Consider the following 23,279-nt stretch of genomic DNA (forward strand, 5'->3'; position numbering starts at 1 on the left):
GAGCAAGAGGGGGTGAGGGAGAGGGATCAGACCTCGAGCAGACTCCCCGGTGAGTGCAGAGCCGGGTGCAGCTGGATCCCACAACCCTGGGATCGTAACCTGACCTGAAGTTGAATGCTTAAACAACTTGGCCACCCAGGCACCCCAAGAAGTGTGGGGTATTTTTTTTTTTTTTTAGATTTTATTTATTCATTTGAGAGAGGATGGGAGGAAGGGGAAAGAGAAGCAGGCTCCCCGCTGAGCAGAGAGCTGAAATGGGACTCTATCCCAGGACCCTGAGATCATGACCTGAGTCGAAGGCAGACACTTAACCAACTGAGCCACCCAGGTGCCCTGTGTTTTTTTTAATTATTCTATTCTATACTATTTTATTTTATTTATTAAGATTTTATTTTTAAGTAATCTCTACACCCAACGTGGGGCTCAAACTCAAGAGTCATGCCCTCCGCCGACTAAGCCAGCCAGGCACCCCAGAAATGTGTTTTGGGTGGTTTTTTTTGTTTGTTTTTTTAGAAAAAAGAACATGTGCTTTGACTTAAACTTAAATTTAGATTTAAATCATAGTTCTGCCACTTACTAGCTCCTAGCACTGGGCAAGTTTCTTTATCTCACTGACTCTCAGTTTCCTCAACTTGAAAAAGGTGCAGGTAAAATGTTGGCCTAAAGAAATGAGATAATGTGTATAAACAGAGCAGCACATGATGTGTGTACAGTGAATGGCAGCTAATGCTATTCATTTCAGCATAACTTCCAAGTTGCGAGAGGATGACTGCTCTTGCCAGGCTCAAGGCTTAAATACTCCTGTGGTCTGAGTCTGTAGAAGGCAATGGAGAAAAGGCCAGAATCAGAGCAAGAAGTTTGGAAATCAGTTAGTTGTCACATTTTATTCTTCCCTTGGACATTGCCTAAGAATTGCTTGCATTTCATAGGTATTGTAAATCTTACCAAGGGTACAGGAGTTTTGCTGCTATACACAAGCTCTGTGGTGTTGGTAGTTCGCATTGCTGTTCACTCTCCAAACTTAATAACTAGGTACAAAATGGTAATGTTCAAAGAATGATTTACAGGGACAGCTCAGTGTTTGCCCGTCAGTTGTTTTATTGACGTAACTTGTGTGCTGAATTCACTGGAGTGCGGCATAGTCAAATCTGGCTTCTTCCACTCCTGAGTTGGTGCAAGAAACACTTGGCAGCTGCTAAAGTGCGATTCTTTGCAGTTATTTGGTATAATTTGCCACAGAAGTAAATTCCACGAGGTAATATTCCTGCTAGGTTGTACTCTTGCATGACCGAATGAGTTCCTGTTAAGGGCCAGTAGTCTCTAATTCAAGGTGATTCTCTTGGCAGCCGGGAAGATTTCCAGCGAATTCCGGAACTTGCTATCAACCCATTGGGGGACCGGATCATCAATGCCTTCTTTCCAGAGGGGTGAGTCCCTGCAGTGGTTGGGTTCCTTTCTGAGGCAAATCTGGAATAATGTTATTGGTTGGGTCATTTTAGGCCACGATCCTCCTGATTATATTGGGCGTCCTTAACTTGGTTGTATCTAGAATATCTCTTAAAGTAGGTATATGAGCCTATTTTCAAAATTCTGTCTTTAATCTCTGTTTATCTTTAATGTAAAACTAAATCTTTAAAAAACTTTTATTTGGAAATAATTTCAGATTTATAGAAAAGTTGCTAAAATTGAAAACAATACAAAGAACTTCTGTATGTCTTTGACCCAGATGCATCTCTTGTTAAATCGGTAACCTTTTGCCTCATTGTCATGTGCTCTCTGTCTCCCTGTGTTCTAGCCAATGAAAATATAATCAAGTCACATACTTGATTATAATAGTACCCACATAAAAAAAGTAAAAATTAACTTTGTCAACATATATTTTATTTATCCAGTGTATTTAAAATGTTATCATTTAATATATAATCAATATATTTACATTACTAATTTATTACATTCTTTTTAATATTAAGTCTCTGAAATCTTATGTGTAGTTTATACCTACAGCACCGATCAGCTGCTGTAATACTAATATAACATATTATGTATTCTTTTTTCCAGCTTTATTGAGAAATAACTCATATTGTGTAAGTTTAAGGCATACAGCACAGTGGTTTTATATATGTATATATTGTGAAATGATTATCACAGTAAGGTTAGTTAATGCATTTATCACCTTACATAGTTCCTATTCTTGTGGGATAAGAACTTCTAGAATCCACTCTCTTAGCAACTTTGAAATACACAGCACAGTACCGTTACCTATGGTCACCATGCTGTACGTGACATCCCCAGAACTTACTCATCTTATAACTGAAGTTTGTACCCTTTGACCACCTTCACCTGTTTCTCCCATTGTCTATTTTATTCTAATATATCCGTCATATTCCTATTTTAATCTCCTTTATAACACTTTCTCCCTGTGTAGTACAGGATCCAGTGTGGGTCAGTTGTCGTGTTTCTTTGGCCTCCTTTAATGTGGACCATTTCCACAGCCTTTATTTTTCTTTTACAACATCGGCTCCACCACACATACAGTTTATCAACTAGATTTGGGCTTGTCTAGTGTAGAACTAGGCTTTCGATATGCTTCACTACCTAATACACTGACTTCAAAGTACTGAGTAAATATTTATCGATTTGATTAGGTACCTTTTTCTGAATAAAGCTTATTATGTTATATTATTTTAAGTAATCTCTTTAACAGTTTCTTCCTGGTTCCTTGTGACTTATCCGTATGACCCAAAGGACTTTAAAAAGTTCAGTGGTTGCCAATTTCTTAATAATGAGACTAAGTGTCAGTGAGGATATTATCAGATAAAATGGAGAGGAAATTTTAGAACTCTGAACTGAAAGCAAAAGAATTTGTGAGTTGAGAAGTTAGGCATTCAGTAAAGCTGAGTGACAGGGAAGACTAGCAGCTGGTTTATGTGAAGACAGGAATTGAATCAAACTGATACCTGCTCTCTTCAGATTCATGCTGACCAGAGGAATATCTTGCCCATATTCATTATTCCCTTTTTCTCTCCATGAACTGCCCTGTTTGTTTCAGGTGTGGCTTTTGTGCTGCAATCTTGCAATGCAAGATTTTTTTTTTTCCTACTTCCTCCTCATTAGCCCATGCAGAGCATTGACCCTGTCCAGAGATAACTTTCACAACTATGCTTTGTATCCAAACCTTATGCAATGAAAAGTAAACCCAGCAGAGTCATTTTGCCAACACTTTTTTTCAGAGTTCCACAGTAACCACTGGTTATTAGAAAAAACAGCTTGAGGCAAGCGGTTTTGACTCCAGTGTCGCCTGCCATCCTAGGCCATGTTCTGCTAAGGACACCAGGCAGGTGTACACGAGGAAGCTGAGGCCCGCACTGGGCTACACCACTAAGCTCTCCGCAAGCTGCACTTCTGCTGCTTACTCTAATAAGATACAGATGTTCAGGTTCTGGGTTTTTTCTTCTCTATCTAGTCTTATGCATGTGGAATTTTTTAAATGAGATTTGAGAGCGGAGCATTGATATTTAGTTCTCTTTTACTCAGAGACTGATGGCAGTAATATTTGTACTCATTAATCTGTTTTTCAGGCATATGACTCAAATCTTATTCCACATTACTTGATTCCTCAGATCTGCTCCATTAGCCATCTAGCTGACTTGAAAAACTAACGGTCATTCTTTTGAGTACAGTGGGCTCATGAGCTGGCATTTGATAGCTGCCCTTAGAAAGTCTGATCTGTGTTTCTGCCTGGCACTTATGAGACCTGACATATCACAACGATTCAGTGGGGCAAGAAAAGAATGGGATTTACTTTTAGGTAGTCACAGGAACCAGGCAGCCTGTTCTTTACATGACTGCCATAGATAAATAACTATGTCACATTGGATATTCTTCGCTGTTCATTCAGGTTTTAGAATTATTTCTCAAAGGGTTACTGATTTGCCTGTGGTATGATAGAAAGATTTTCTGTAGTCTTAAGTACCGGAAAAGCCTTTTACAAGAGTCCTCCCAGCATTATGATCATGAGAAATCTATCCAATTGTGAGGGGATGATAAAATCATAATAAGTAACATAATTATTTTGCAGATGTTTAAAATGTTTCAAAGTGTTTCTATTGATTGGAGACATGCTTAAAAGTTTAAAAAGGCAGGGTAGAAAATTGGATATGCAGTATGTTCACAGTTCTCTAAAAATCATAGAAAAATGAATAGAAGAAAAGATACTAACAATAGTAGTAATTGCTAGAGCTAGGAATGGTATTTTCTTTCTACTCTTTTCCCCCAAATTTCCAAAAATGTATTTATTGCCTTTATAGCAAAGTACTTATTTTAAAAGCTGCATTTCCGTAGTATACTTTAACCTTAAAATACCACTAGGTGTATGTGCGTGCAGGGGAAACATGAGAGGTGCCTGGGGAGTCATTGGGTTGACACAGCTTAACTTCCTGCTCACTGTAGATTTCGAAGCAGTGAGTTCCGGTCCTGACTTGCCTGATAGTGTAGCCCTGGTGCTGCTTGAAATCCTTTTGAGAAAAGAGCTAGAAGGAACTTCAGTAGGTGACTTTGCTGAGTTCCGTTACCTCTCTAAGTCTGATTAATCATTTATAACATGGGAAAAAGAATACCTACCTCACAAGGTTGGGGTGACGCTAATAAAGGTATTTTAATGAGCTCTAAAGAATCGTGTACATGGGGAAAGACCTCATTGAATGGACTTTCAAGCCACTCTAGCTAAAACTGTTGCCAGTATATTGGATTCATAAGAAAGAATCCCCTGATTGAGATGGTGTTCTGTTTATTCTGTTTCCCAATCAGAGAGGACCAGGTAAACTTCCGTGGATTCATGAGAACTTTGGCTCATTTTCGACCCATTGAGGATAATGAAAAGAGCAAAGATGTGAATGGACCAGAACCACTCAATAGCCGAAGCAACAAACTGCACTGTAAGGAGAAGTTTTGTGCTTAAAATATTTGCTTTCACTTGCGTTTACAAATCATTTATTTACTCATTCATTCATTGAGCAAGCATTTACAAGAGCATAGTGATTAAGAGCTCAGAATGTGAAATTACACGGACTGGGTTTTGAATCCCAGCTCTGCCACTTTTTGGCCACGTGACTTTGGGCAAATTATTTAAAATCTTTGGGCCTTGGTCTCCTCTTGTGTAAAATGGGATGTTAAGGGGTTTCACCTAAAGATGTTGTGATGATTAAATGAGTTAGAATATGTCAAGTACCCAGCAATAAAAAGCTTAGCTGCTAATATTATCCTGTAAATTCATAGAATGCTTACCGTCCACCAGGCGGTGTGGTGAGTGCCAGAGCAACAACAGTGAGTAAGACCTAGCCCCACCTATAAGGGAGAATGGCAGTCTCAGCTGCTGTTAGAATTCCATCGATTCTGGATGTGACTTAAGTAAGGGTAGACAGCTGGCTTAGTGCAAGATTTAACTTTTGTCCCCATGCCTCTTGTCTCCTTTCCTTGGCTATTTGTTAGATTTCCCTCTGCCCTCGTTGATCCATGTATGGGATTGCCCAATCCCTTGCAACACTACTGCAGAAATTGAAATTGAATTTCTCTTTTCATTCAACACAAGTTGAAATTGACATTGACATTGTATTGCACTGATGGAGCCCAAGCTTCTCTTACAGGAGTATACGGTGGTATACAGAGAGGTCTTCGAAGCCACAGAATAAATGGGGCCCATCAAGTTTTTACTGGGTGATTTAAAGAAAAATAACAAGCTTTTTAATATTGAAACAAATATAGATAAATTGTAGAATATAATGCCACATTTACACACATTTGAAAGATGTAGGCCACCTAGCTGTCTCAGTGCGTAGAGCATGTGACTCTTGATCTCAGAATTGTGAGTTCCAGCCCCATGTTAGGCAGAAAGATTACTTTAAAAAAAGAAGAAGAAAAAAGATGGGTGCTTGAAACTTCAACTTTTAACTTGTGGCCTTTGAACCACATCGTCAGATCTCCCTGGCTATGGGACTATGATTTTACTCCTCTCTTGATATTTTGGGTAAAGAGTTTCAGAAGCACTGAAATAAGTTTTGTTATATAGGACAGGGAAGATTTTTGAACCCAAATAGTAAAATACTGCTCTTCTTTACCACAATATCATGTACCTTAATGAAGAGCAGAAAACTTAAGTACAAACAAAACAATGTAGAAGAAAATAGAACTCCAATGAATTGTTCTCAAATGTATTGAATACTTTGTTAGTGAATTCTAATTTCTTCTTTCAAGACTAAATACTACTTGAGACAAAGCCTGTTTCTCAACATTTTAAGAGTTTCAGCATATGTTTGGTACATGTTTGCCTGATTCTGACATTAGCATAATAGAAATTTTCTTACTCAATGTTGTCAGACCAGGACTTCAATAATAATTGAAAAAGCCAGTTATAGCATAGAATCAGAGAAGAGGATACATGGTTTAATATTTTATTTTACCTTAAAATATTTATTTAAATTCAGTTAATTAACATATAATGTATTATTGGTTTCAGAGGTAGAGGTCAGTGATTCATCAGTCTTATATAAAACCCAGTGCTCATTGCATCATGTGCCCTTCTTAATGTCCAATTACCCCATCCTCCCATTCCCTCCTCCCCTCCAGGAACCCTCAGTTTGTTTCCTATTATTAAGAGTCTCTTAAGGTTTGTCTCCCTCTTTGATTTCAAGTCTTGTTTTATTTTTTCCCTCTCTTCCCCTATGATCCTCTGTTTTGTTTCTTAAATTCCACATATGAGTGAGAACATAGGATAATTGTCTTTGTCTGACTCACTTATTTTACTCATCGTTGCAGATGGCAAGATTTCTTTCTTTCTCTCTTTCTTTTTCTTTTTCTTTTTCTTTTTCTTTTTTTGATTTACACATTCACTGCCCAATCTTTTGGTTTGGGACTAAAGAGTTTTTGGGTTTATTTGTTTTCATAGAAGTCTGCTGGTGGGAGTGGTGTGACGTTTTTATATAGAGCACATATATAATGTATAGTCTGAGGTCTCTGGTTGCAGTTTCTTTTTAGTGGAAAAAGCTTAAAGATGCTCATAAAGCATTCCGAAAATAGAATCTTTCTGTTGTTTACATTTTTCCTCAATCTCTTACCCTTGTTCTGCCACACTTTACGTAAGCAGCAGGTGTTGTTTTTTTTTTTCTGGTAACTTAATTTTGAATCTTTCAGAAGTAATCTAATTTTCACAGAAAAAGTAACTTTGTTTTCACATACATGTTTCACTTTTTATTAATTATATATAGTTTTTATTAACAGTACAAATAGCCCAATTTTAGGTCAGTGTATATTCCTGACTCGTGGTGAGCATCCACCTCAGCTGGTGGGGTAGACACTCAGGTGTTGCCCATTAACTACGAGTACGCAGTGTGCCACCACGTCAGTTGGAACGATTTGCAAAGAGAGGGAGAGAATCCTTGAATCAAGTGAGTTAGTTAAGGAGAAGACAGTTGAGAGACGTTCTGTGCTGTTATGAAAGCACAGAATGAAACTATGTTTGCTTTTCTAATCCAGGATTAGAGGAGACTCTAAAGGTCATCAGACCTAACACATACCTGTTACCTGAATTCCCTCTCTAGCATGGGCTCTACTTTTGGGGGTAGGGAGAACTCTACTTATTTTAAATCATGAATTCCTTCGGCAGTTTAGTGAATCCTACTGACCCCATCTCAGAATACTCTTGAAAGCATAAAATCAAATACATAGGATTATAAAGGAAACCAATTATATCGAAGTACAATTGCCAAAGTGGTTTTTTTTTTTCAAAGTATTTTTTTAAGATTTTATTTATTTGAGAGAGAGAGCATGAGAGGGGAGTGGGTCAGAGAGAGACACAGACCCCCCGCTGAGCTGGGAGCCCGATGTGGGACTCAATCCTGGGATTCTGGGATCATGACCTGAGCCGAAGGCAGTCACTTAACCAACTGAACCACCTAGGCACCCCAATTGCCAAAGTATTAAGGCAGCTTTGTGGCAGAGTAATAGATGTGCTTCTTTGTTATTTATTTATTTAAAGATTTATTTATTTGAGAGAGAGAGTGTGCACGCGTGCACGTGCCCATAAGCCCACGAGCCGGGGGAGGGGGCAGAGGGAGAGAATCCCCAACCAGTCTCCCTGCTGAGCACAGAATCTGATGCAGGGTCCCATCTCAGGGCTCAGAGATCATCACCTGAGCCGAAACCAAGAGTTGGACGCTTAACCAAGTAGGCCACCCAGGCGTCCCAATTATTTATTAAATAACAGGATGTAACTTTGGAGGCTGTGTAACAGCTTTGTATCTTTTTTTAATTGTTATTATTATTGAAGTATAGTTGACGTACAATATAGTAGTTTCAGGTGTACCACATAGCGCTTTGACATTGATAGATATTATGAAGTGCTCCCCATGGTAAGTGAAGTTACCATTTGTCACCAAAAGTTATTACTGCTCATTTTCCCTATGCTGTACTTTACATCCCTGTGACCAATTTATTTTATAACTGGAAGTTTGTACTTCTTGATCCCCTTCACCTATTTTGCTCATCTCACCCATCTCCCTTCTGACAGTCATCATTCTGTTCTCTGTATTTATGAGTCTGTTTCAAACAGCTCTGTATCTTGAACGTGGTGATGGTTACACAAAACTACATGGGTGATAAAACTGCATAGAACTGTACACACACGTGTGTGCTTGCACAGAAACACACACACAGTGAAATCTGAATAAGCTTTGGATTGTACCACTGTCGATTTCCTGATTTTGATGGTATATTACAGTTATGCAGGATAGTAACCACCAGGATATGGGTGTATATATGTATATACCTTCCTATATTTTTTTTTTGTAAATTCCTGTGAATCTCTACTCCAAAATAAAAAGTAAACCAAAAAACGGCAAACAATACATTGGAGAAAGCAAGAGAAACTCATTCATGTGCTTCTCCTTTGCATATTTCTTTCATGGCATTTGTTGATGTAAAATAAATTTCAGAAAAACATTTAATAAAGTCTTTCTCAGTATTTCGTTGTATACAATGGAGCAGTAGGTTAGAATACCCAAAAGGTGTGAATTTAGGGGCGCCTGGGTGGTGCAGTCGTTAAGTGTCTACCTTTGGCTCAGGGCGTGATCCCAGCGTTCTGGGATCGAGCCCCACATCAGGCTCCTCCACTAGGAGCCTGCTTCCTCCTCTCCCACTCCCCCTGCTTGTGTTCCCTCTCTCGCTGGCTGTCTCTCTCTGTCAAATAAATAAATTAAAAAAAAAAAAAAAACTTTAAAAAAAAAAAAGGTGTGAATTTATGTCAGACGAGAAAGAGGTTCCCAGTGGTATGCTGAGGGGCCCCATAGCTTTTTGTTGTTCTTTTCATCGGTGGCTTTCATTGAAGCTGTAATAAGTAAATATATCAGGTTTCTGGTTGACTCTAAACTTAGAGGCATAGTGAATACAAGACACCACAGAATCAGAACCAAAAGAGATATTGATAGGCTGGAAAAAGTTGGACTAAATGTAATTAAATGAATGCTGTAAGGGATTTACTAGGGTGCTGCAGTTGGGTCCAACAGCATGTTTGAACAAGACCTCAGGGATAAATCTCAGATGCAGCCGCTGTACACCGGGACTGCCTGGCTTGTAGCACCTTCACCCTCACCTCAGAGTCATGTAGTATCAGGGCCGCAAGAACAGAAATGTATCCTGTAGAATGAGAATAATGGTAATCCCACTCTATGCTAAAGAGAATACAGTTTAGGAGCCGTATTTCCTTTTGGATCCCAGAGATATACTAAAGCACATTTATAAGAAATTACCTAGAAGTTTGAGGGCACTGAGAGCCATAAATTGTTATGATAAGGAGGATTTTTTTTTATTGTACTAAAAAACACATAACATAAAATTTGTCTTTTTTAAAAAATTTTTGGTGGGCAGCAAAGCAAAGTTTATTGAGTGATAGTAAAGTGATAGTACAAAGCTTCCAAAGAGGGAGGGGACCCGAGAGGGTTTCCCTAAAATTTACCATCTTAACCGTCTTCTTTAAAGATTTTACTTACTTATTTTGGAGAGGGCGTGCATGCCTGCACATGAGCTGGGAGGGGCGGGCAGAGGGAGAGGAGCAGACTACCTGCCAAGCTCAGAGCTGTGCTAAGGGTTCTACCTCAGGATGCTGAGATCATGACCTGAGTCGAAATCCAGAGTGAGATGCTGTTCAACTGAGTGACCCAGGCACTCTGGGAGGAATTTTTTTTAACAAGAGAGATGAGTATGAATAACAGGTAATTCCCTGTTCAAGAAGAAAAGGGCATCTTGTAGAATGCTTTTTTTATTTTTAAGATTTTTAAATTTTTTATTTATTTGAGACAGAGAACACAAGTGGTTGGGGGAGGCAGACAGAGAGGGAGAAGCAGGACTCCCCACTGAGCAGGGAGCCCTACAAAGGGTTCAATCCTAGGACCCTGGGGTAATGACCCGAGCCGAAGACAGACGCTTAACCGACTGAGCCACCCAGGTGCCCCAGGTCAACTGATTTTTGATAAGAGTGCCGAGACTATTCAATAAAAAGAGAACAGACAGCCTTTTTAACAAATGGTGCTGAGAAAACTGGATATCCAGATGCAAAAGAATGAAGACCGTTACCTAACTATGGACACAAACTATAGACACAAACTAATTCAAAATGGATCAAGGACCTAAATGTAAGGCCTAAAACAATAATACTCTAAGAACAAAACATAGGACAAACCTTCATGACATTGCATTTCACAGTGATTTCTTAGCTGTGACACCAAAGGAATAGGTGACATAATTACAAATCAAGAAATTGGACTTCATGAAAATAAAATGTGTTCTTGTTTCAAAAGACAATACAAAGTACAAAGACAACCCACAGAATGGGAGAAAATAATGGCAAATCATATATCTGATAAGGGCTTAAAGCCCAGAATATATAGAGAACTCCTAAAACTCAACAACAAAAACAACGCAATTTAGAAACGGGCAAAGGGCTTGAATAGACATTTCTCCAGAGAAGACATACAGATGGTCCACAAACACATGAAAATCTGAACATCAGTAATTATTAGGGAAATGCAAATCAAAACTACAATGAGATATTACCCTACACCCATTATGATGGCTACTATAAAAAGCAAAGAAAATAGGTGCGCCTGGGTGGCTCTTTTGGTTGGACGTCTGCCTTCAGCTTGAATCACGATCTCAGGGTCCTGGGATCAAGCCCCGCGTCAGGCTCCCTGCTCAGTAGGAAGTCTGCTTCTCTCTCTCCCTGGGCCTCTCCCTCCACTCGTGCTGTCTCTCGCTTTCTCTCTCTCTCAAGTAAATAAATAAAATCTTAAAAAAAAAAAAAAAACAGAAAATAACAAGTGTTGTTAAGGATGTAGAGAAATAGGAACCCTCGTGCACTGTTGGTAGGAATGCAAAGTGGTACAACCATTGTGGAAAATAGTATGTTGGTTCCTCAAAAAATTAAAAATGGAGCTACTGTATGATTAAGACTTCCACTTCTGGCTGTGTTTCCAAAATAATTGAAAGCAGGGTCTTGAAGAGATATTGCTACAGCCATGTTCTTAGCAGTGTTATTCACAATAGCTAAAATGAGAAAGCAACTCAAGTGTCCATCCATAAATGAGTAGATAATCAAAAATGTGCTATATACATATTGAATGGAATAAGGCCTTAAAAAGAAAGGAAATTGCAGTATTCTGCAACACAGATGAACCTTGAGGACATGATGCTAGTCACAGAAAGACAAATAATGTATGATTCCACTGATAGGGGTACTTAGAGGTAGTCACAATCAACCGAATATATAATGGTGATTGCCAGGGATGGGGGGAGGGGAAAATGGGGAGTTATTACTTAATAGGTATAGAGTTTCAGTTTTACAAAATGAAGAGAGCTCTAGGGATGGGTGGTGGTGATGCTGGTATAACAGTGTCAATGTATTTAATGCCACTGAACTGTACACTTAAAAATGGTTACGATGGTAAAGTCTGTGTATTTTACCCCAATAGAAAAAAAGAAAAACTAGTGGGTAAAACAAATTGAACCCCTGTGGTTTTTAAAAATTTCTGCATTATAGACCTTTCAAATCAGCAAGCAGTTAATAGTAAGAAAAGAAAGAAATTGTACCTCTTTAGCTTTGTATTCCCATGGCTTGATCCAGACATTTTATGCAACACATGGGTCAGTGTCTTTTCTTTGTAGTTCATTTCCTTTGTAAATTGCCATGGTCTAAGGCATTAATTCACACTGACCTTGAAGAAAACATTCCAAACAGATTCGGTAGTTACTTGGTGTATCAGTTAGAATTCCTTTAGCTGACTCATCTGGATTGAACAGTAAGAAAGTATTTTATCTCCCTTTACAAATCAGGTGAGCTAAGTGTCAGAGTTGATTGTGTTTTTTCCTGTTGCTCTGCTCTGCCATCCTTAGGATGTGCTTCGTCCAAAGGCCTGGTTCCTTGTGGTCACATGATGGCTTTCATCAGCAACGAGGCTGTTTCCCTGTTCACATTTGATGGGACAGAGACAGACAGCTGTGGATGAGAGTGTGTTCGGAAGGAAGAAGGTCTGAATGCCACAGAAATGGCGAACTAACTTTCCTTCCTTCTTTTCTTTCATTTCCTTTTCCCTTTTCTTTCCTTTAAGTAGGCTCTACACCCAATCTGGGGCTTGAACTCAACCCTGGGATCAAGAGTCACACGCTGTACTGACTGAGCCAGCCAGGCGTCCCCAGAAATGGCAAACTTTAGAATGAGAGAGAATAGTAGCAAAGTGCTGTGCACGTTATACATAGTTTTTCCATTACTTTAGTCTTGGCTTTCAGACCAGCTTTTACAGGAATCTGAAAACCAATTAGAATTCTGTTGCAATCTATCTGTTGGGATCACGTTCATGTGATGTGATTGATGAAACCAAAGCTATAGGAGGATCTTGTATGTCTACTTCTGTTTATATGTTGGTTTTCTCTGAATTTCCCACAGAGCTAAAGAAGCAGCAAGACAGCACTTTTTGGTGTAGACTAAGAGCAATTGAACATTGTACATCCAGCAACATATTTACCACTAAGAGACATTTACCTTCCACATTTAGCTACTTAAAAATATGAGTTTCTGGAACCAAATTTGATTATGATCAGTGAAAGAATGTCAAGGGCAACCACCAGGGCTGAACTGTACCCATGTAGGCACAGGCCCAAGCACACATAGTACTACTGATCTGTTTGTCTCCAAGGAATGGTTCCTAGTTGCTCTCCTTTTCAGATCAGTGAGGTTATAATGTCTTACATGAAAGGTACCACCCGCCTTAGGTGGTCCGGGATGTGGTAGGGGAGAGGTCTATAAGCTTTCCTGTTGATGTTCTGATTGTCTTCTTAAATGATTGAATTTTTTTTTTTAAGATTTTTTATTTATTTGAGAGAGAGGAAGAACACGAGCAGGAAGAGGGGCAGAGGGGGAAGCAGACTCCCTGCTGAGCAGGGAGCCACATGTGGGGCCCAAGCCCAGGACCCTAGGGCCACGACCTGAGCCAAAGGCAGATCTTAACCAGCTGGGCCACCCAGGCGACCCTAGAGTTTTTTATAACACATAATGAATGATGTGGAAAATGAGTCTGCATGAAGCTCTTTTATTTGGATGTTGAGGAATATTGTAAAGTGGAGTTGGGGAGAGTAGCCAACAAGAAACAGTGAGCAGCATATTCAGAGACAGCTAAAAGGCAGAAGAAACCCAAATGTCCATCTAAAGATGAAAGGATACACAAAATGCGTTATATACACACAGCGGAACGCTATTTGGCCTCAAAGAAGGAGATTCTGCTACATGCTACATGGATGAAGCTTTAAAAAAAATAGACAAAAGGATAAATATTGTTTGATTCTTCTTATATGAGGTTCCTAGAGTAGCCCAAATTCATAGAAAGTTGTCAGGGACTTGACAGGGAGAAATGGGGAATTACTGTTTAATGGGCCAGAGTTTCATGGGGAAGATGAAAAAGTTGTGGAGATGGTTGGTGGTGGTGGTTACACAACGATGTGAAAGTACTTTAACTGTACATTGTAAAAGAGTCAAAATGGTAAATTTTCTGTATATTTTACCACAGTGTTTTTTAAAAAGAAGAATCAGTGATTAAAAGGTGAAGATTTGACTGAGATCATTCATTTGGTCTTTCATTAAGCAAGTGTTTGAGCAATTACTGTATGCCAGGCACTAATTTAGTCCCATGATACAATGATGCATAAATCAGATAAGGTGGTTGCTTTCATAGAGCTCACGATCTAATAAGGGAAACAGACTACGTGGAAAAAGACAGATGGGGGTGCCAGGGTGGCTCAGACAGTTAAGTGTCCGACTCTTGATCTCAGCTCAGGTCTAGATCTCAGGGTCGTGAGTTCAAGCCCTGTGTTGGGCTCCACTCTGGGTGTGGAGCCTACTTAAAAGAAGAAGAAGGAAAAAAAATGACAGATGAAGAAACAAACTTTATGATTGTGGTAAGTCTTGTGAAGGAAATGGATAAGATGAGATGAGAAAGCGGTGAGGGGTGCCACTGCGTTAGAAGGAGTTGTGAGTGAAAGAAAGCCTCTCTGAGCTAAGAATGAGCCAGCCATGCAAAGAACAGAAGAGAGCTCTAGGCATAGAGAACAACCAGGGTAAGTGAGTACTTGGAATGTTCAGAGAACAAAGCACTACCAAGACAGAAGTGAGTGGTGTGAAAGGAGGGTAGGAAGGTAATGGCAGGTAGGTGACATTTATTGAGCTCCCACTATGTGCCCAGCACTGTTTAAAGTGCCTTTTGTGTACTAACTCATTCGGTCCTTACAACCCAGTGAGGTGGATTGTGTTATCCTCACGTTGCCTACACCTTTTGGGCAACTGAGGCACTGTGAGGTCAAGTAACTTGCTCATGTTCACATAGCTCGTAACCCTCAGAGCCGGAATTCAGCAGAGCCAGAGTCCTGACCAGTGTACCATATCACTTTGACATCAGTGTCAGGAGCTCAGAGCACAGGTCCAAGCTGGAGCTGCGCATTTAGGAATCAGGGCACTAGAAAGCGTTCAATTAAAGCCATGGAACCAGAGATGCAGGAAGATAGCTCTGGGTTAGGAGAGTCCAAATCATAGGACCAAGAATGGCGAGATGAAAGAGAGATGAAAAGAGTAAAGAGAGAAATGTTAACAAAATGGCTCAGTCATTTACGCATTTGACCATTCATTATCTTAGGGAAAATGTTTTTGCTGGTTCAGGGCCAGAACTGCCTGATAGGAATCCACGTCAGTTAAGAAACAACTACTAATGCTGTGGGTTTTCTTCGAAGGTCCTATCAGGTAATCTCTGCATTTACCTCTCTGCTGATACCTACCTCTGCTCAGGCCGCTGTAACAAGACACCGTAGACCGGGCGGCTTAAACAACAGACATTTCTCACATTTCTGGAGCCTGGAAGTCTGAGAACAGGGTGGGAGCACAGTCAGGTTCTTGGTGAGGGTCTTCCTGCTTCACCCAGAAGGGGCTCCCTTTTTCTTGCTGTATCCTCATATGGGGAGGGAGGGAGAGACAGAGAGGAGGAGAAATTTCCTGTCTCCTCTTTTTATTAGAGTATTAATTCCATCTTGAGGGCCCTACTCTCAGGACCTGATCCAAACCTAATTACTTCCCAAAGGCCTCACCTCCTAATAGCATCACGTTGGGGATTGATTGAGAGTTCCAACATAGATATTGGGGGAGGGGTTACAAACACTCAGTCCTTGGCAGCTGAGTTTTAAGAATTAGCAGTTTAAGGGGCGCCTGAGTGGCTCAGTTGGTTAAGCATCTGACTTTTTTTTTTTTAAGATTTTATTTATTAGACAGAGAGAGCACAAGCAGGGGGAGTGGCAGGGAGAGGGAGAAGGAGGCTCCCCCCTGAGCAAGCAGTCAGATTCCGGGCTCGATCCCAGGACCCTGGGATCATGGCCTGAGCCAAAGGCAGAGGCTTAACTGACAGCCATCCAGGTGCCCCAAGAATCTGACTTAATTTCAGCTCAGATCATGATCTCAGGGTCCTGTTATCAAGCCTTGTGTCAGGCTCCACACTCAGCATGGAGTCGTCTTAAGGATTCTCTCTCCCTCTGCCCCTCCCCCTACTCCCACTTTCTCTCTCGTGTCTCTCTCTCTCTCTCTCTCTCTCTCAAGTAAATAAATAAATCTTAAAAAGAAAGTAGAATTAGCAGTTCAGGCTTCTGTAAATACCTTGGCAGAAGGGGATGTGTTTATAACAGTTACCTGATTAAAACATTCAGAAACAGGGGCGCCTGTCTTGCTCAGCTGGTAGAGCATGCAGCCCTTAATCTTGGGGTCATGAGTTCAAGCCCCATATTGGGCGTGGAAGTTACTTTTAAAAAAATGAAAATAAATGGTTGTTTAAATTTAAAAAATTCAGAAACAGATGTTTATGGGTTACATAGCAAACAGATTTCCATTCTGAAATCATCCTGAATAGTGCTTAGTAGATCGATAACACATTTTATGTATCTTAAACTTGACAGCATACACAGGTATGTGTGTCCTCATGTGTTCACTCTGGGGATTACACTAAACACATATTCCTGGGGCGCCTCGGTGGCTCCGTAGGTTAAGCATCTGCCTTTGCCTCAGGTCATGATCTCCAGGTCCTGGGATCGAGCCCTGCAGCGGGGAGTTCGCTTCTCCCTCTCCCTCTCCCTCTGCGTATCTCCCCTGCTTGGGCATGCTCTCTCTCTCTTTCAAATAAATTTTTAAAAAAATAAAATAAAATGAACACATACTCCTTTAGGAATAGTAATGATCTTTGTCTTCCTTCCTTTGCAATCTAAACCTCCTAAGCGTATAAATTCTCAAATGTGACAAAATTTATCAACTAACCAAATTAAAGAAAGCAAACATTAGAGGAAGTCTCCCAGTTCTTTCCCCCTCTAGGTTTTTGTTTTACGTTTATTTATTTATTTAAGTAATCTCTACACCCAGTGTGGGGCTTGAACTCACAACCCCGAGATCAAGAGTCTCATGCTCTACCAGCTGAGCCAGCCAGGTGCCCCTCCCCCTCTAGAATTCTAACATGTGCCTTAAAACAAGTAAGTGAAATTTTTCTAAAATGTTTACTTCAACTTTTGGTGGACTCACTCCTTTTTGGCAGGGGTAGGGGGTGAAGGAGGGGTGATGTTTTGACACTGAGATATTCATTCAAGTTCTAATGCCTTTGTGCCCAGTATGAGCTCTGCCTAGAAACTCACCCGTCGTCTGCCTTGTCTGTCTTTCAGGACCATGTTTAAATATTACTTGAACCAGAAAGGCATAAAGGCCATACTTTTTGTTCCCCAGCATTTCATATGTATGATAACATTGCAAATGTATTAAAATGAGAGGTGTGTTGGGGCGCCTGGGTGGCACAGTGGCTAAGCGTCTGCCTTCGGCTCAGGGCGTGATCCCGGCGTTCTGGGTTCGAGCTCCACATCGGGCTCCTCCGCTGTGAGCCTGCTTCTTCCTCTCCCACTCCGCTGCTTGTGTTCCCTCTCTCGCTGGCTGTCTCTATCTGTGTTGAATAAATAAATAAAATCTTTAAAAAAAATAAAATAAAATGAGAGGTGTGTTGCTGTCCTCTCCCAGATCGTGAGCTGCAGAGGACAAGATCTAAATCTGTATCTTAATAACTAGAGCAGTGGATTTTGACCTTTTAATATTCACAGCACCATACCAAAACCCCAAAATCTTAGTAGCGTACTGTGGTTCAGAGCCTCAAAACCACACTCCATTCAGCTATAATTACAAGGCAGTCATTTCCTCAGTGTGACGATTTCTCATAGTTGCCAGTAAAATCATCCGGTGGTATGACACTCCTCACCTGGTAGCTCTTTAGCAACGTGGCACTGTCTGAATGATTTTTGCTCTTCTGAATTCTCATTTATCCTGGTTTCCAGAAGACTTATGTATCATTTTTTTTAAAAGATTTTACTTATTTATTTGACAGAGATAGAGACAGCCAGCAAGAGAGGGAACACAAGCAGGGGGAGTGGGAGAGGAAGAAGCAGGCTCCCAGCAGAGGAGCCTGATGTGGGGCTCGATCCCAGAATGCCAGGATCATGCCCTGAGCCGAAGGCAGACGCTTAACGACTGAGCCACCCAGGCGCCCCAAGATTTACTTACCATTAAAGGGAGACAAAACATGATAAGGCCAGGAGACCATCACATTCTTAGCATTTTTATTTGAAACTGAAGTTCTTTACTCTTAGGGCTCCAACAGGGAAGATAGTTATTTGAAATTTGGCACAAATATGCCGAAGTGGCCATTTTCCCAGAGTGGTACTTTGTGTAATCAGCTCCTTTGTCCGCATGGCTCCTATTCCTGGCTCCCTCTGAGCGGTGCACGGTAGACTTGATGGGTTTTGTGAGACGACCTCATGTATAGAACCACTTACAGATTTGTTTGGATTTTTTTTTTTAACATTCTAAGGTAAGAAAAAGGACGTTCAGTTGTTTCTTTTTATTAAGTTTTCTGATTTGCCTGAAGAGGGGCCCTATTGTATCAGGGTTAAGATGTCATCAATTATGAGATGCATTTCAATTTCGTAAAGGTTAAAAAGTCTTTAAAAGCTCTAGAGTCATGTCAGTTGCACTTGAAAAACTGTTGTCGGTTTCCTGTCTACTGTTCTCTACACACTTACTTTTTGAGAAGGGGCAAAACACTACTAATTTCCAGTAACTTCTCGTTTTCCCCTACCAGTTGCTTTTCGACTCTATGACTTGGATAAAGATGACAAGATTTCCCGTGATGAGCTGTTACAGGTATGTGGGAAAGCTGCCATGCATGTGGACAGCTTGTTTGGGCTTTGCCTGCTTGTCCTTTAGGGCGGGAACTGTTCCTTCAGCAAGCATTTATTTAATGCCTGCTGGTGGAGGGTCCCATCCAAGATGTAAAGCAGAACCCGATGACCCTGGGGAAACGTGAAATGGCTCATTGAGTTCTCAAAGACAAATGTCTCTGCTATTTAAAAGCCAACTTAATGTCTTTTAGGTGCTGACTGGCAGGGCTAAACTATGCAAGATGGTCTAAGTCACATAGTTCAATTATTGTTATATCCGCTTATTGACATCTAGGTGATTCTGATGACACTTAGGTAAATGCTGCTGTCCCGACTGTCCTTGGACTTGACGTAGGAGTCAAGAACTGTTGCCAGGCTGGTGTACAGAGCCGACTGCTCCCTGTCCGTTGTTGCTCCTGAGGACAATTCCCTGTCCTCCCACTAGCAGTGACCAGCATGTTGTCCTCTTTAGCATTGCCTTCCTCTTATCTTCCCCACTTCCTTAAATACAAGCTTAGAGGGGAGAAGTTTCTCCTTTTTTCTTTTCTTTAATATTTACGATTCTGGAGGACCTTAGGAAGCTAATACATTCAGGAATTTCCTAGGGAGATTCCTCTATTTCAAGATACACCTAAAAAGTAAAGTGGGTTCCGCTCACCCCAAAGTAAGTCTGAACTCATTTAGTGTCTTGAGAAGTCTCCTAAGCTGTAGATGACTCAGGCCAGATTAAGGACCAACCCAAGGTATTCCTACAGTTCTGTGTCTGAGCAGAATTCAAAACAGGCTGCAGGTCACTTTTAGTGTTCTTTGCTTTTGAGTTGGAGATCTCTTTCTTCATTGAGAAGAATGTACGTTAGGGGTGCCTGGGTGGCTCAGTCGGTTAGGCGTCTGCCTTCAGCTCAGGTCATGATCTCAGGGTCCTGGGATCGAGCCCCACTTTGGGCTCCCTGCTCAGTGGGGAGCCTGCTTCTCTCTCTCCCTCTGCCTGCCACTCCCCCTGCTTGTGCTATCTCTTTAGCTGTCAAATAAATAAAATCTTTAAAAAAAAAAAAAGAAGAAGAAGAATGTACTTTATTGAAAATTGCTATATATGGGCTTCTGAGTTCTGAGGAGAAAAGACAGAGGCAGTCCCTCTATACTTGAATGTTTTCATCCTCTAACCGAGAAGATCTGGCTGCCAGAAAGATTTTGGAGTGGTGGGTTGATTTATCTTCTATTATTAGGATAACAAAGCCAGAGGCAAGGAGTGGGGAGATCATGTGCCAGAGTGCCAGTCAGTGCCACTAGAATGTTCCTCAAGCCCGAAATGACTTTAGGACAAACATGTTCATGGACTGTCGTGATTACAGAGCTAGTTTTATCCTAGCAGGAAGAGGATATGAACATCTTAGCAAAGTGAGAAGAAAACAAAGAAAACAAAGTTTACCTTTCTAGACACTGCCATGTCTAAAATATTTTGTGACACACAGTTCTTAACTACTCAGTGGATGTTTAAAAGTTTGTGGTGAGTTTATCCTAAGAGAAGCTGAGTGGCTGGTTTTTTTAGTGTGATTTTTTTTTTTTAAGATTTTATTTATTTATTTGACAGAGAGAGAGACAGCCAGCGAGAGAGGGAACACAAGCAGGGGGAGTGGGAGAGGAAGAAGCAGGCTCCCAGTGGAGGAGCCCGATGTGGGACTCGAAGTACCGGGATCACGCCCTGAGCCGAAGGCAGACGCTTTAATGACTGCGCCACCCAGGCGCCCCTAGTGTGATTTTTGTATAAAAAGTACTGGTTGAACTTTTGGGCATGATGGATATGTTCATTATCTTGATCGTGGAGATGGTTTTACGTGTGTCGACATATGTCAACACGTAACAGACTGCACATTTTAAATACATATAGTTTAACGGATATCAATTATACCATAATAGATAGTTGCTCTACTCCATGAGGCTAGCGTATCTTTGATGTGAAAATCTTGTTAAGACTGCAGAAGAAAATTACAGCGCAGTCTCTTTCATTCACATAGATGTAAAAATCCTAAACAAAATATTGACACATTGAATCCAACAGCATAGAAAAAGGATGCTGGATTTTAGCCAAGGTGGGTTTAAATCAGGAATTCAAAGTTGCTTTAAAATTAGAAAATCAATATATTTTGCCACATGAACAATTAAAATAGGAGAATTGAGTGGTCTTTCCTGCAGAATAAAAGCATTTGATAAAATTCATCGTCCATTCATGATTTTTAAAAAAAGTCTTAGCAAGTGCTCGCTTTGGCAGCATATATAGTAAAATTGGAACAATACGGAGAAGATTAGCATGGCCCCTGCGCAAGGATGACACTCAAATTTGTGAAGCATTCTGTATTTAAAAAAAAAAAAAGTCTTAGAAAAACAGAGAGAAGGGAGCTTTCTTAACACTAATGTAAGGAATATACAAACCTTACCAGACATTAGCAAGTAGTAATAATAGGGGTGCCTGGCTCAATTGGTTGAGCGTCTGACTCTTGATTTCGGCTCAGGTCATGATTTTGGGGTCCTGGGCTCGAGCCCCACATCTGGCTCCATGCTCAGCAGGAGTCTGCTTGGGATTCTCTCCCTCTGCCCCTCCCCCTGCTCATGCACTCTCTCTCTCTTTCTCTCTCTCTAATAAATAAATAATCTTAAATAAAAAATGAGTGGTAATAATAAAAGTCCTGTTTGCTAATGAACTTCCAACTGGAACCCTGAGTGGCTCTGTGGAGTGTTGACTGGGCACAGAGGCCTGGCAGACCGTGAGGGCCACTTCTAGGCCCTCTTGTCCTCGTTAACAGGCTGGAGGAGTGATTCTTCAGACACCACCACTCCTCTCCCCACAGAGCACACATGCTCAATACAATTCTCTAATTTTAAAAATAAAACACTTCAGAGAATAATTGGACTGAGATCTGAAGAAGCTGCTATTTGAGGTTGGATTTCTCTAGTCAACCACACACAATCAGGGAAGATGGCAAATGGGTTAGCCATTCATTATTTTTGCCAGAATCGCCTCTTTTTTTTTTTAATTAATTTTATTTGTTTTTTGGGGGAGAGAGAGAGAGGTAGGTGTGTGTGTGTGTGTGTGTGTGTGTGTGTGTGTGTGTGTGAGTGAGGGGAGGGGCAGAAGGAGAGAGAGAATCTCAAGCAGACTCCATGCTGAGCACAGAGCCAGAGGTGGGGCTCTATCTCACACCCTGAGATCATGACCTCTGAGCCCAAATCAGGAGTCAGACACTTAACCAACTGTGCCACCCAGGTGCCCCAAGAATCCCTCTTTTTAGTAATCCTTCTATTTGTCTATCTTTTTACCCTGAAATGTACAACTTCAATTTTCAAGAATTAGTTTCTAAAAAATACCCAGTATTGATGCAAATCAGTATTCAGCTCTTTTTTTCTTTTCAGAAAATTCTGTAATTTACTTTTTAAAAATCTATGTCATGAGACTGGAGAGGGATGTAAAGGAGTGGGGGAAAGGAAGGCCCATGCACTGTTGGGCCAGGTCTTTCTGTCCTATGGAAAAGCACGGCTCTTACCTCTGAAGACAGAGGTGGCTGACTACAGTGACGTGAGGCGTCACTAAAGCACCCTGTCCCCCGTTTCATACTAAGAGTCATCACTACAGTTGCTTATTTTGCTTAAAGTAACAATTTTCAAAGTCTATTTATACCCTAAAGATGTTAGCAGAATTGGGGGAGGGGTTCTTTGTTATGCGTGAAGCAAATGTGGTGAAACCCTGTTAAATTCTCTTGACTACAGCCCTTTATTTATTTTTAAAACAAACCTTTTCTTTTTTTTTTTTAAGATTTTATTTATTTATTTATTTATTTATTTGACGGAGAGAGACAGCAAGAGAGGGAACACAAGCAAGAGCAGTGTGAGAGTGAGAAGCAGGCTTCCCGCTGAGCAGGGAGCCTGATGCGGGGGTTCGATCCCAGAACCCTGGGATCATGACCTGAGCCAAAGGCAGATGCTTAATGGCTGAGCCACCCAGGCACCCCAGACTACAGTCCTTTAAATGTGCTTGTTATTTTTCTAAAAAGAAGGGTTTAGTATTTGACCCTTCAAAGATCTTTATGTTTCTCGGCTATCCTTTAAGAATAGCTGGGTGAATGCACTGCTTCAGAGAGGACTGCATTCATGTGGGATTCCTAGAAAGCCCTACCAAACCGACTTAAGCCAATAAGGAACTTGTTTGCCTAATGCAACAAGGAGTCTGGGGAGAGATTATCTGGGTTGATAACAGAACCTACCTGATGTCAAGGAACCAGGCTTCTGTATTCTTGCTCTGGATGCGTAACATAGAGGACTTTGACCTCATAGTCCCAGAAAGGCTGCTATACCACCAAAGCATCATTGTCTATATTCCAGACAGAAAGAATGGGAAGAGCAAAATGTAAAGGACTCTCCCCCAGTTTTGTTTTGCCTTCCTATCCAGCAACTTGCCAGAGAGTTCTGCTCATAACATT

General features: G+C 40.8%; 1 protein-coding gene, 1 long non-coding RNA gene and 1 other non-coding gene across 3 annotated transcripts in view; 2 read left to right on the plus strand and 1 right to left on the minus strand.

Moving 5' to 3' along the window:
• Nucleotides 1–23,279, plus strand: part of CHP1 (calcineurin like EF-hand protein 1) — a 45,717-nt gene that overhangs the window by 19,780 nt on the left and 2,658 nt on the right. The window contains exons 3-5 of the mRNA XM_045771046.2: nucleotides 1,347–1,427; nucleotides 4,807–4,934; nucleotides 18,732–18,793. Of these exons, the coding sequence (XP_045627002.1) occupies nucleotides 1,347–1,427; nucleotides 4,807–4,934; nucleotides 18,732–18,793 (271 nt within the window). The remainder of the gene's footprint in view (nucleotides 1–1,346; nucleotides 1,428–4,806; nucleotides 4,935–18,731; nucleotides 18,794–23,279) is intronic.
• On the minus strand, nucleotides 1,079–3,080 carry LOC148107053 (uncharacterized). Its single transcript, XR_015723188.1, has 2 exons — nucleotides 2,958–3,080; nucleotides 1,079–1,467 (listed from the first exon to the last, which is right to left on the minus strand). It is a non-coding gene; the product is annotated as an uncharacterized LOC148107053 (long non-coding RNA).
• On the plus strand, nucleotides 21,061–21,167 carry LOC123776532 (U6 spliceosomal RNA). The gene has a single exon (XR_006775386.1). It is a non-coding gene; the product is annotated as a U6 spliceosomal RNA (small nuclear RNA).

Source organism: Ursus americanus, chromosome 36 (genome assembly GCF_024610735.1).
Source record: "Ursus americanus isolate L20-20 chromosome 36, mUrsAme1.1.p, whole genome shotgun sequence".
Lineage (NCBI taxonomy): Eukaryota > Metazoa > Chordata > Mammalia > Carnivora > Ursidae > Ursus > Ursus americanus.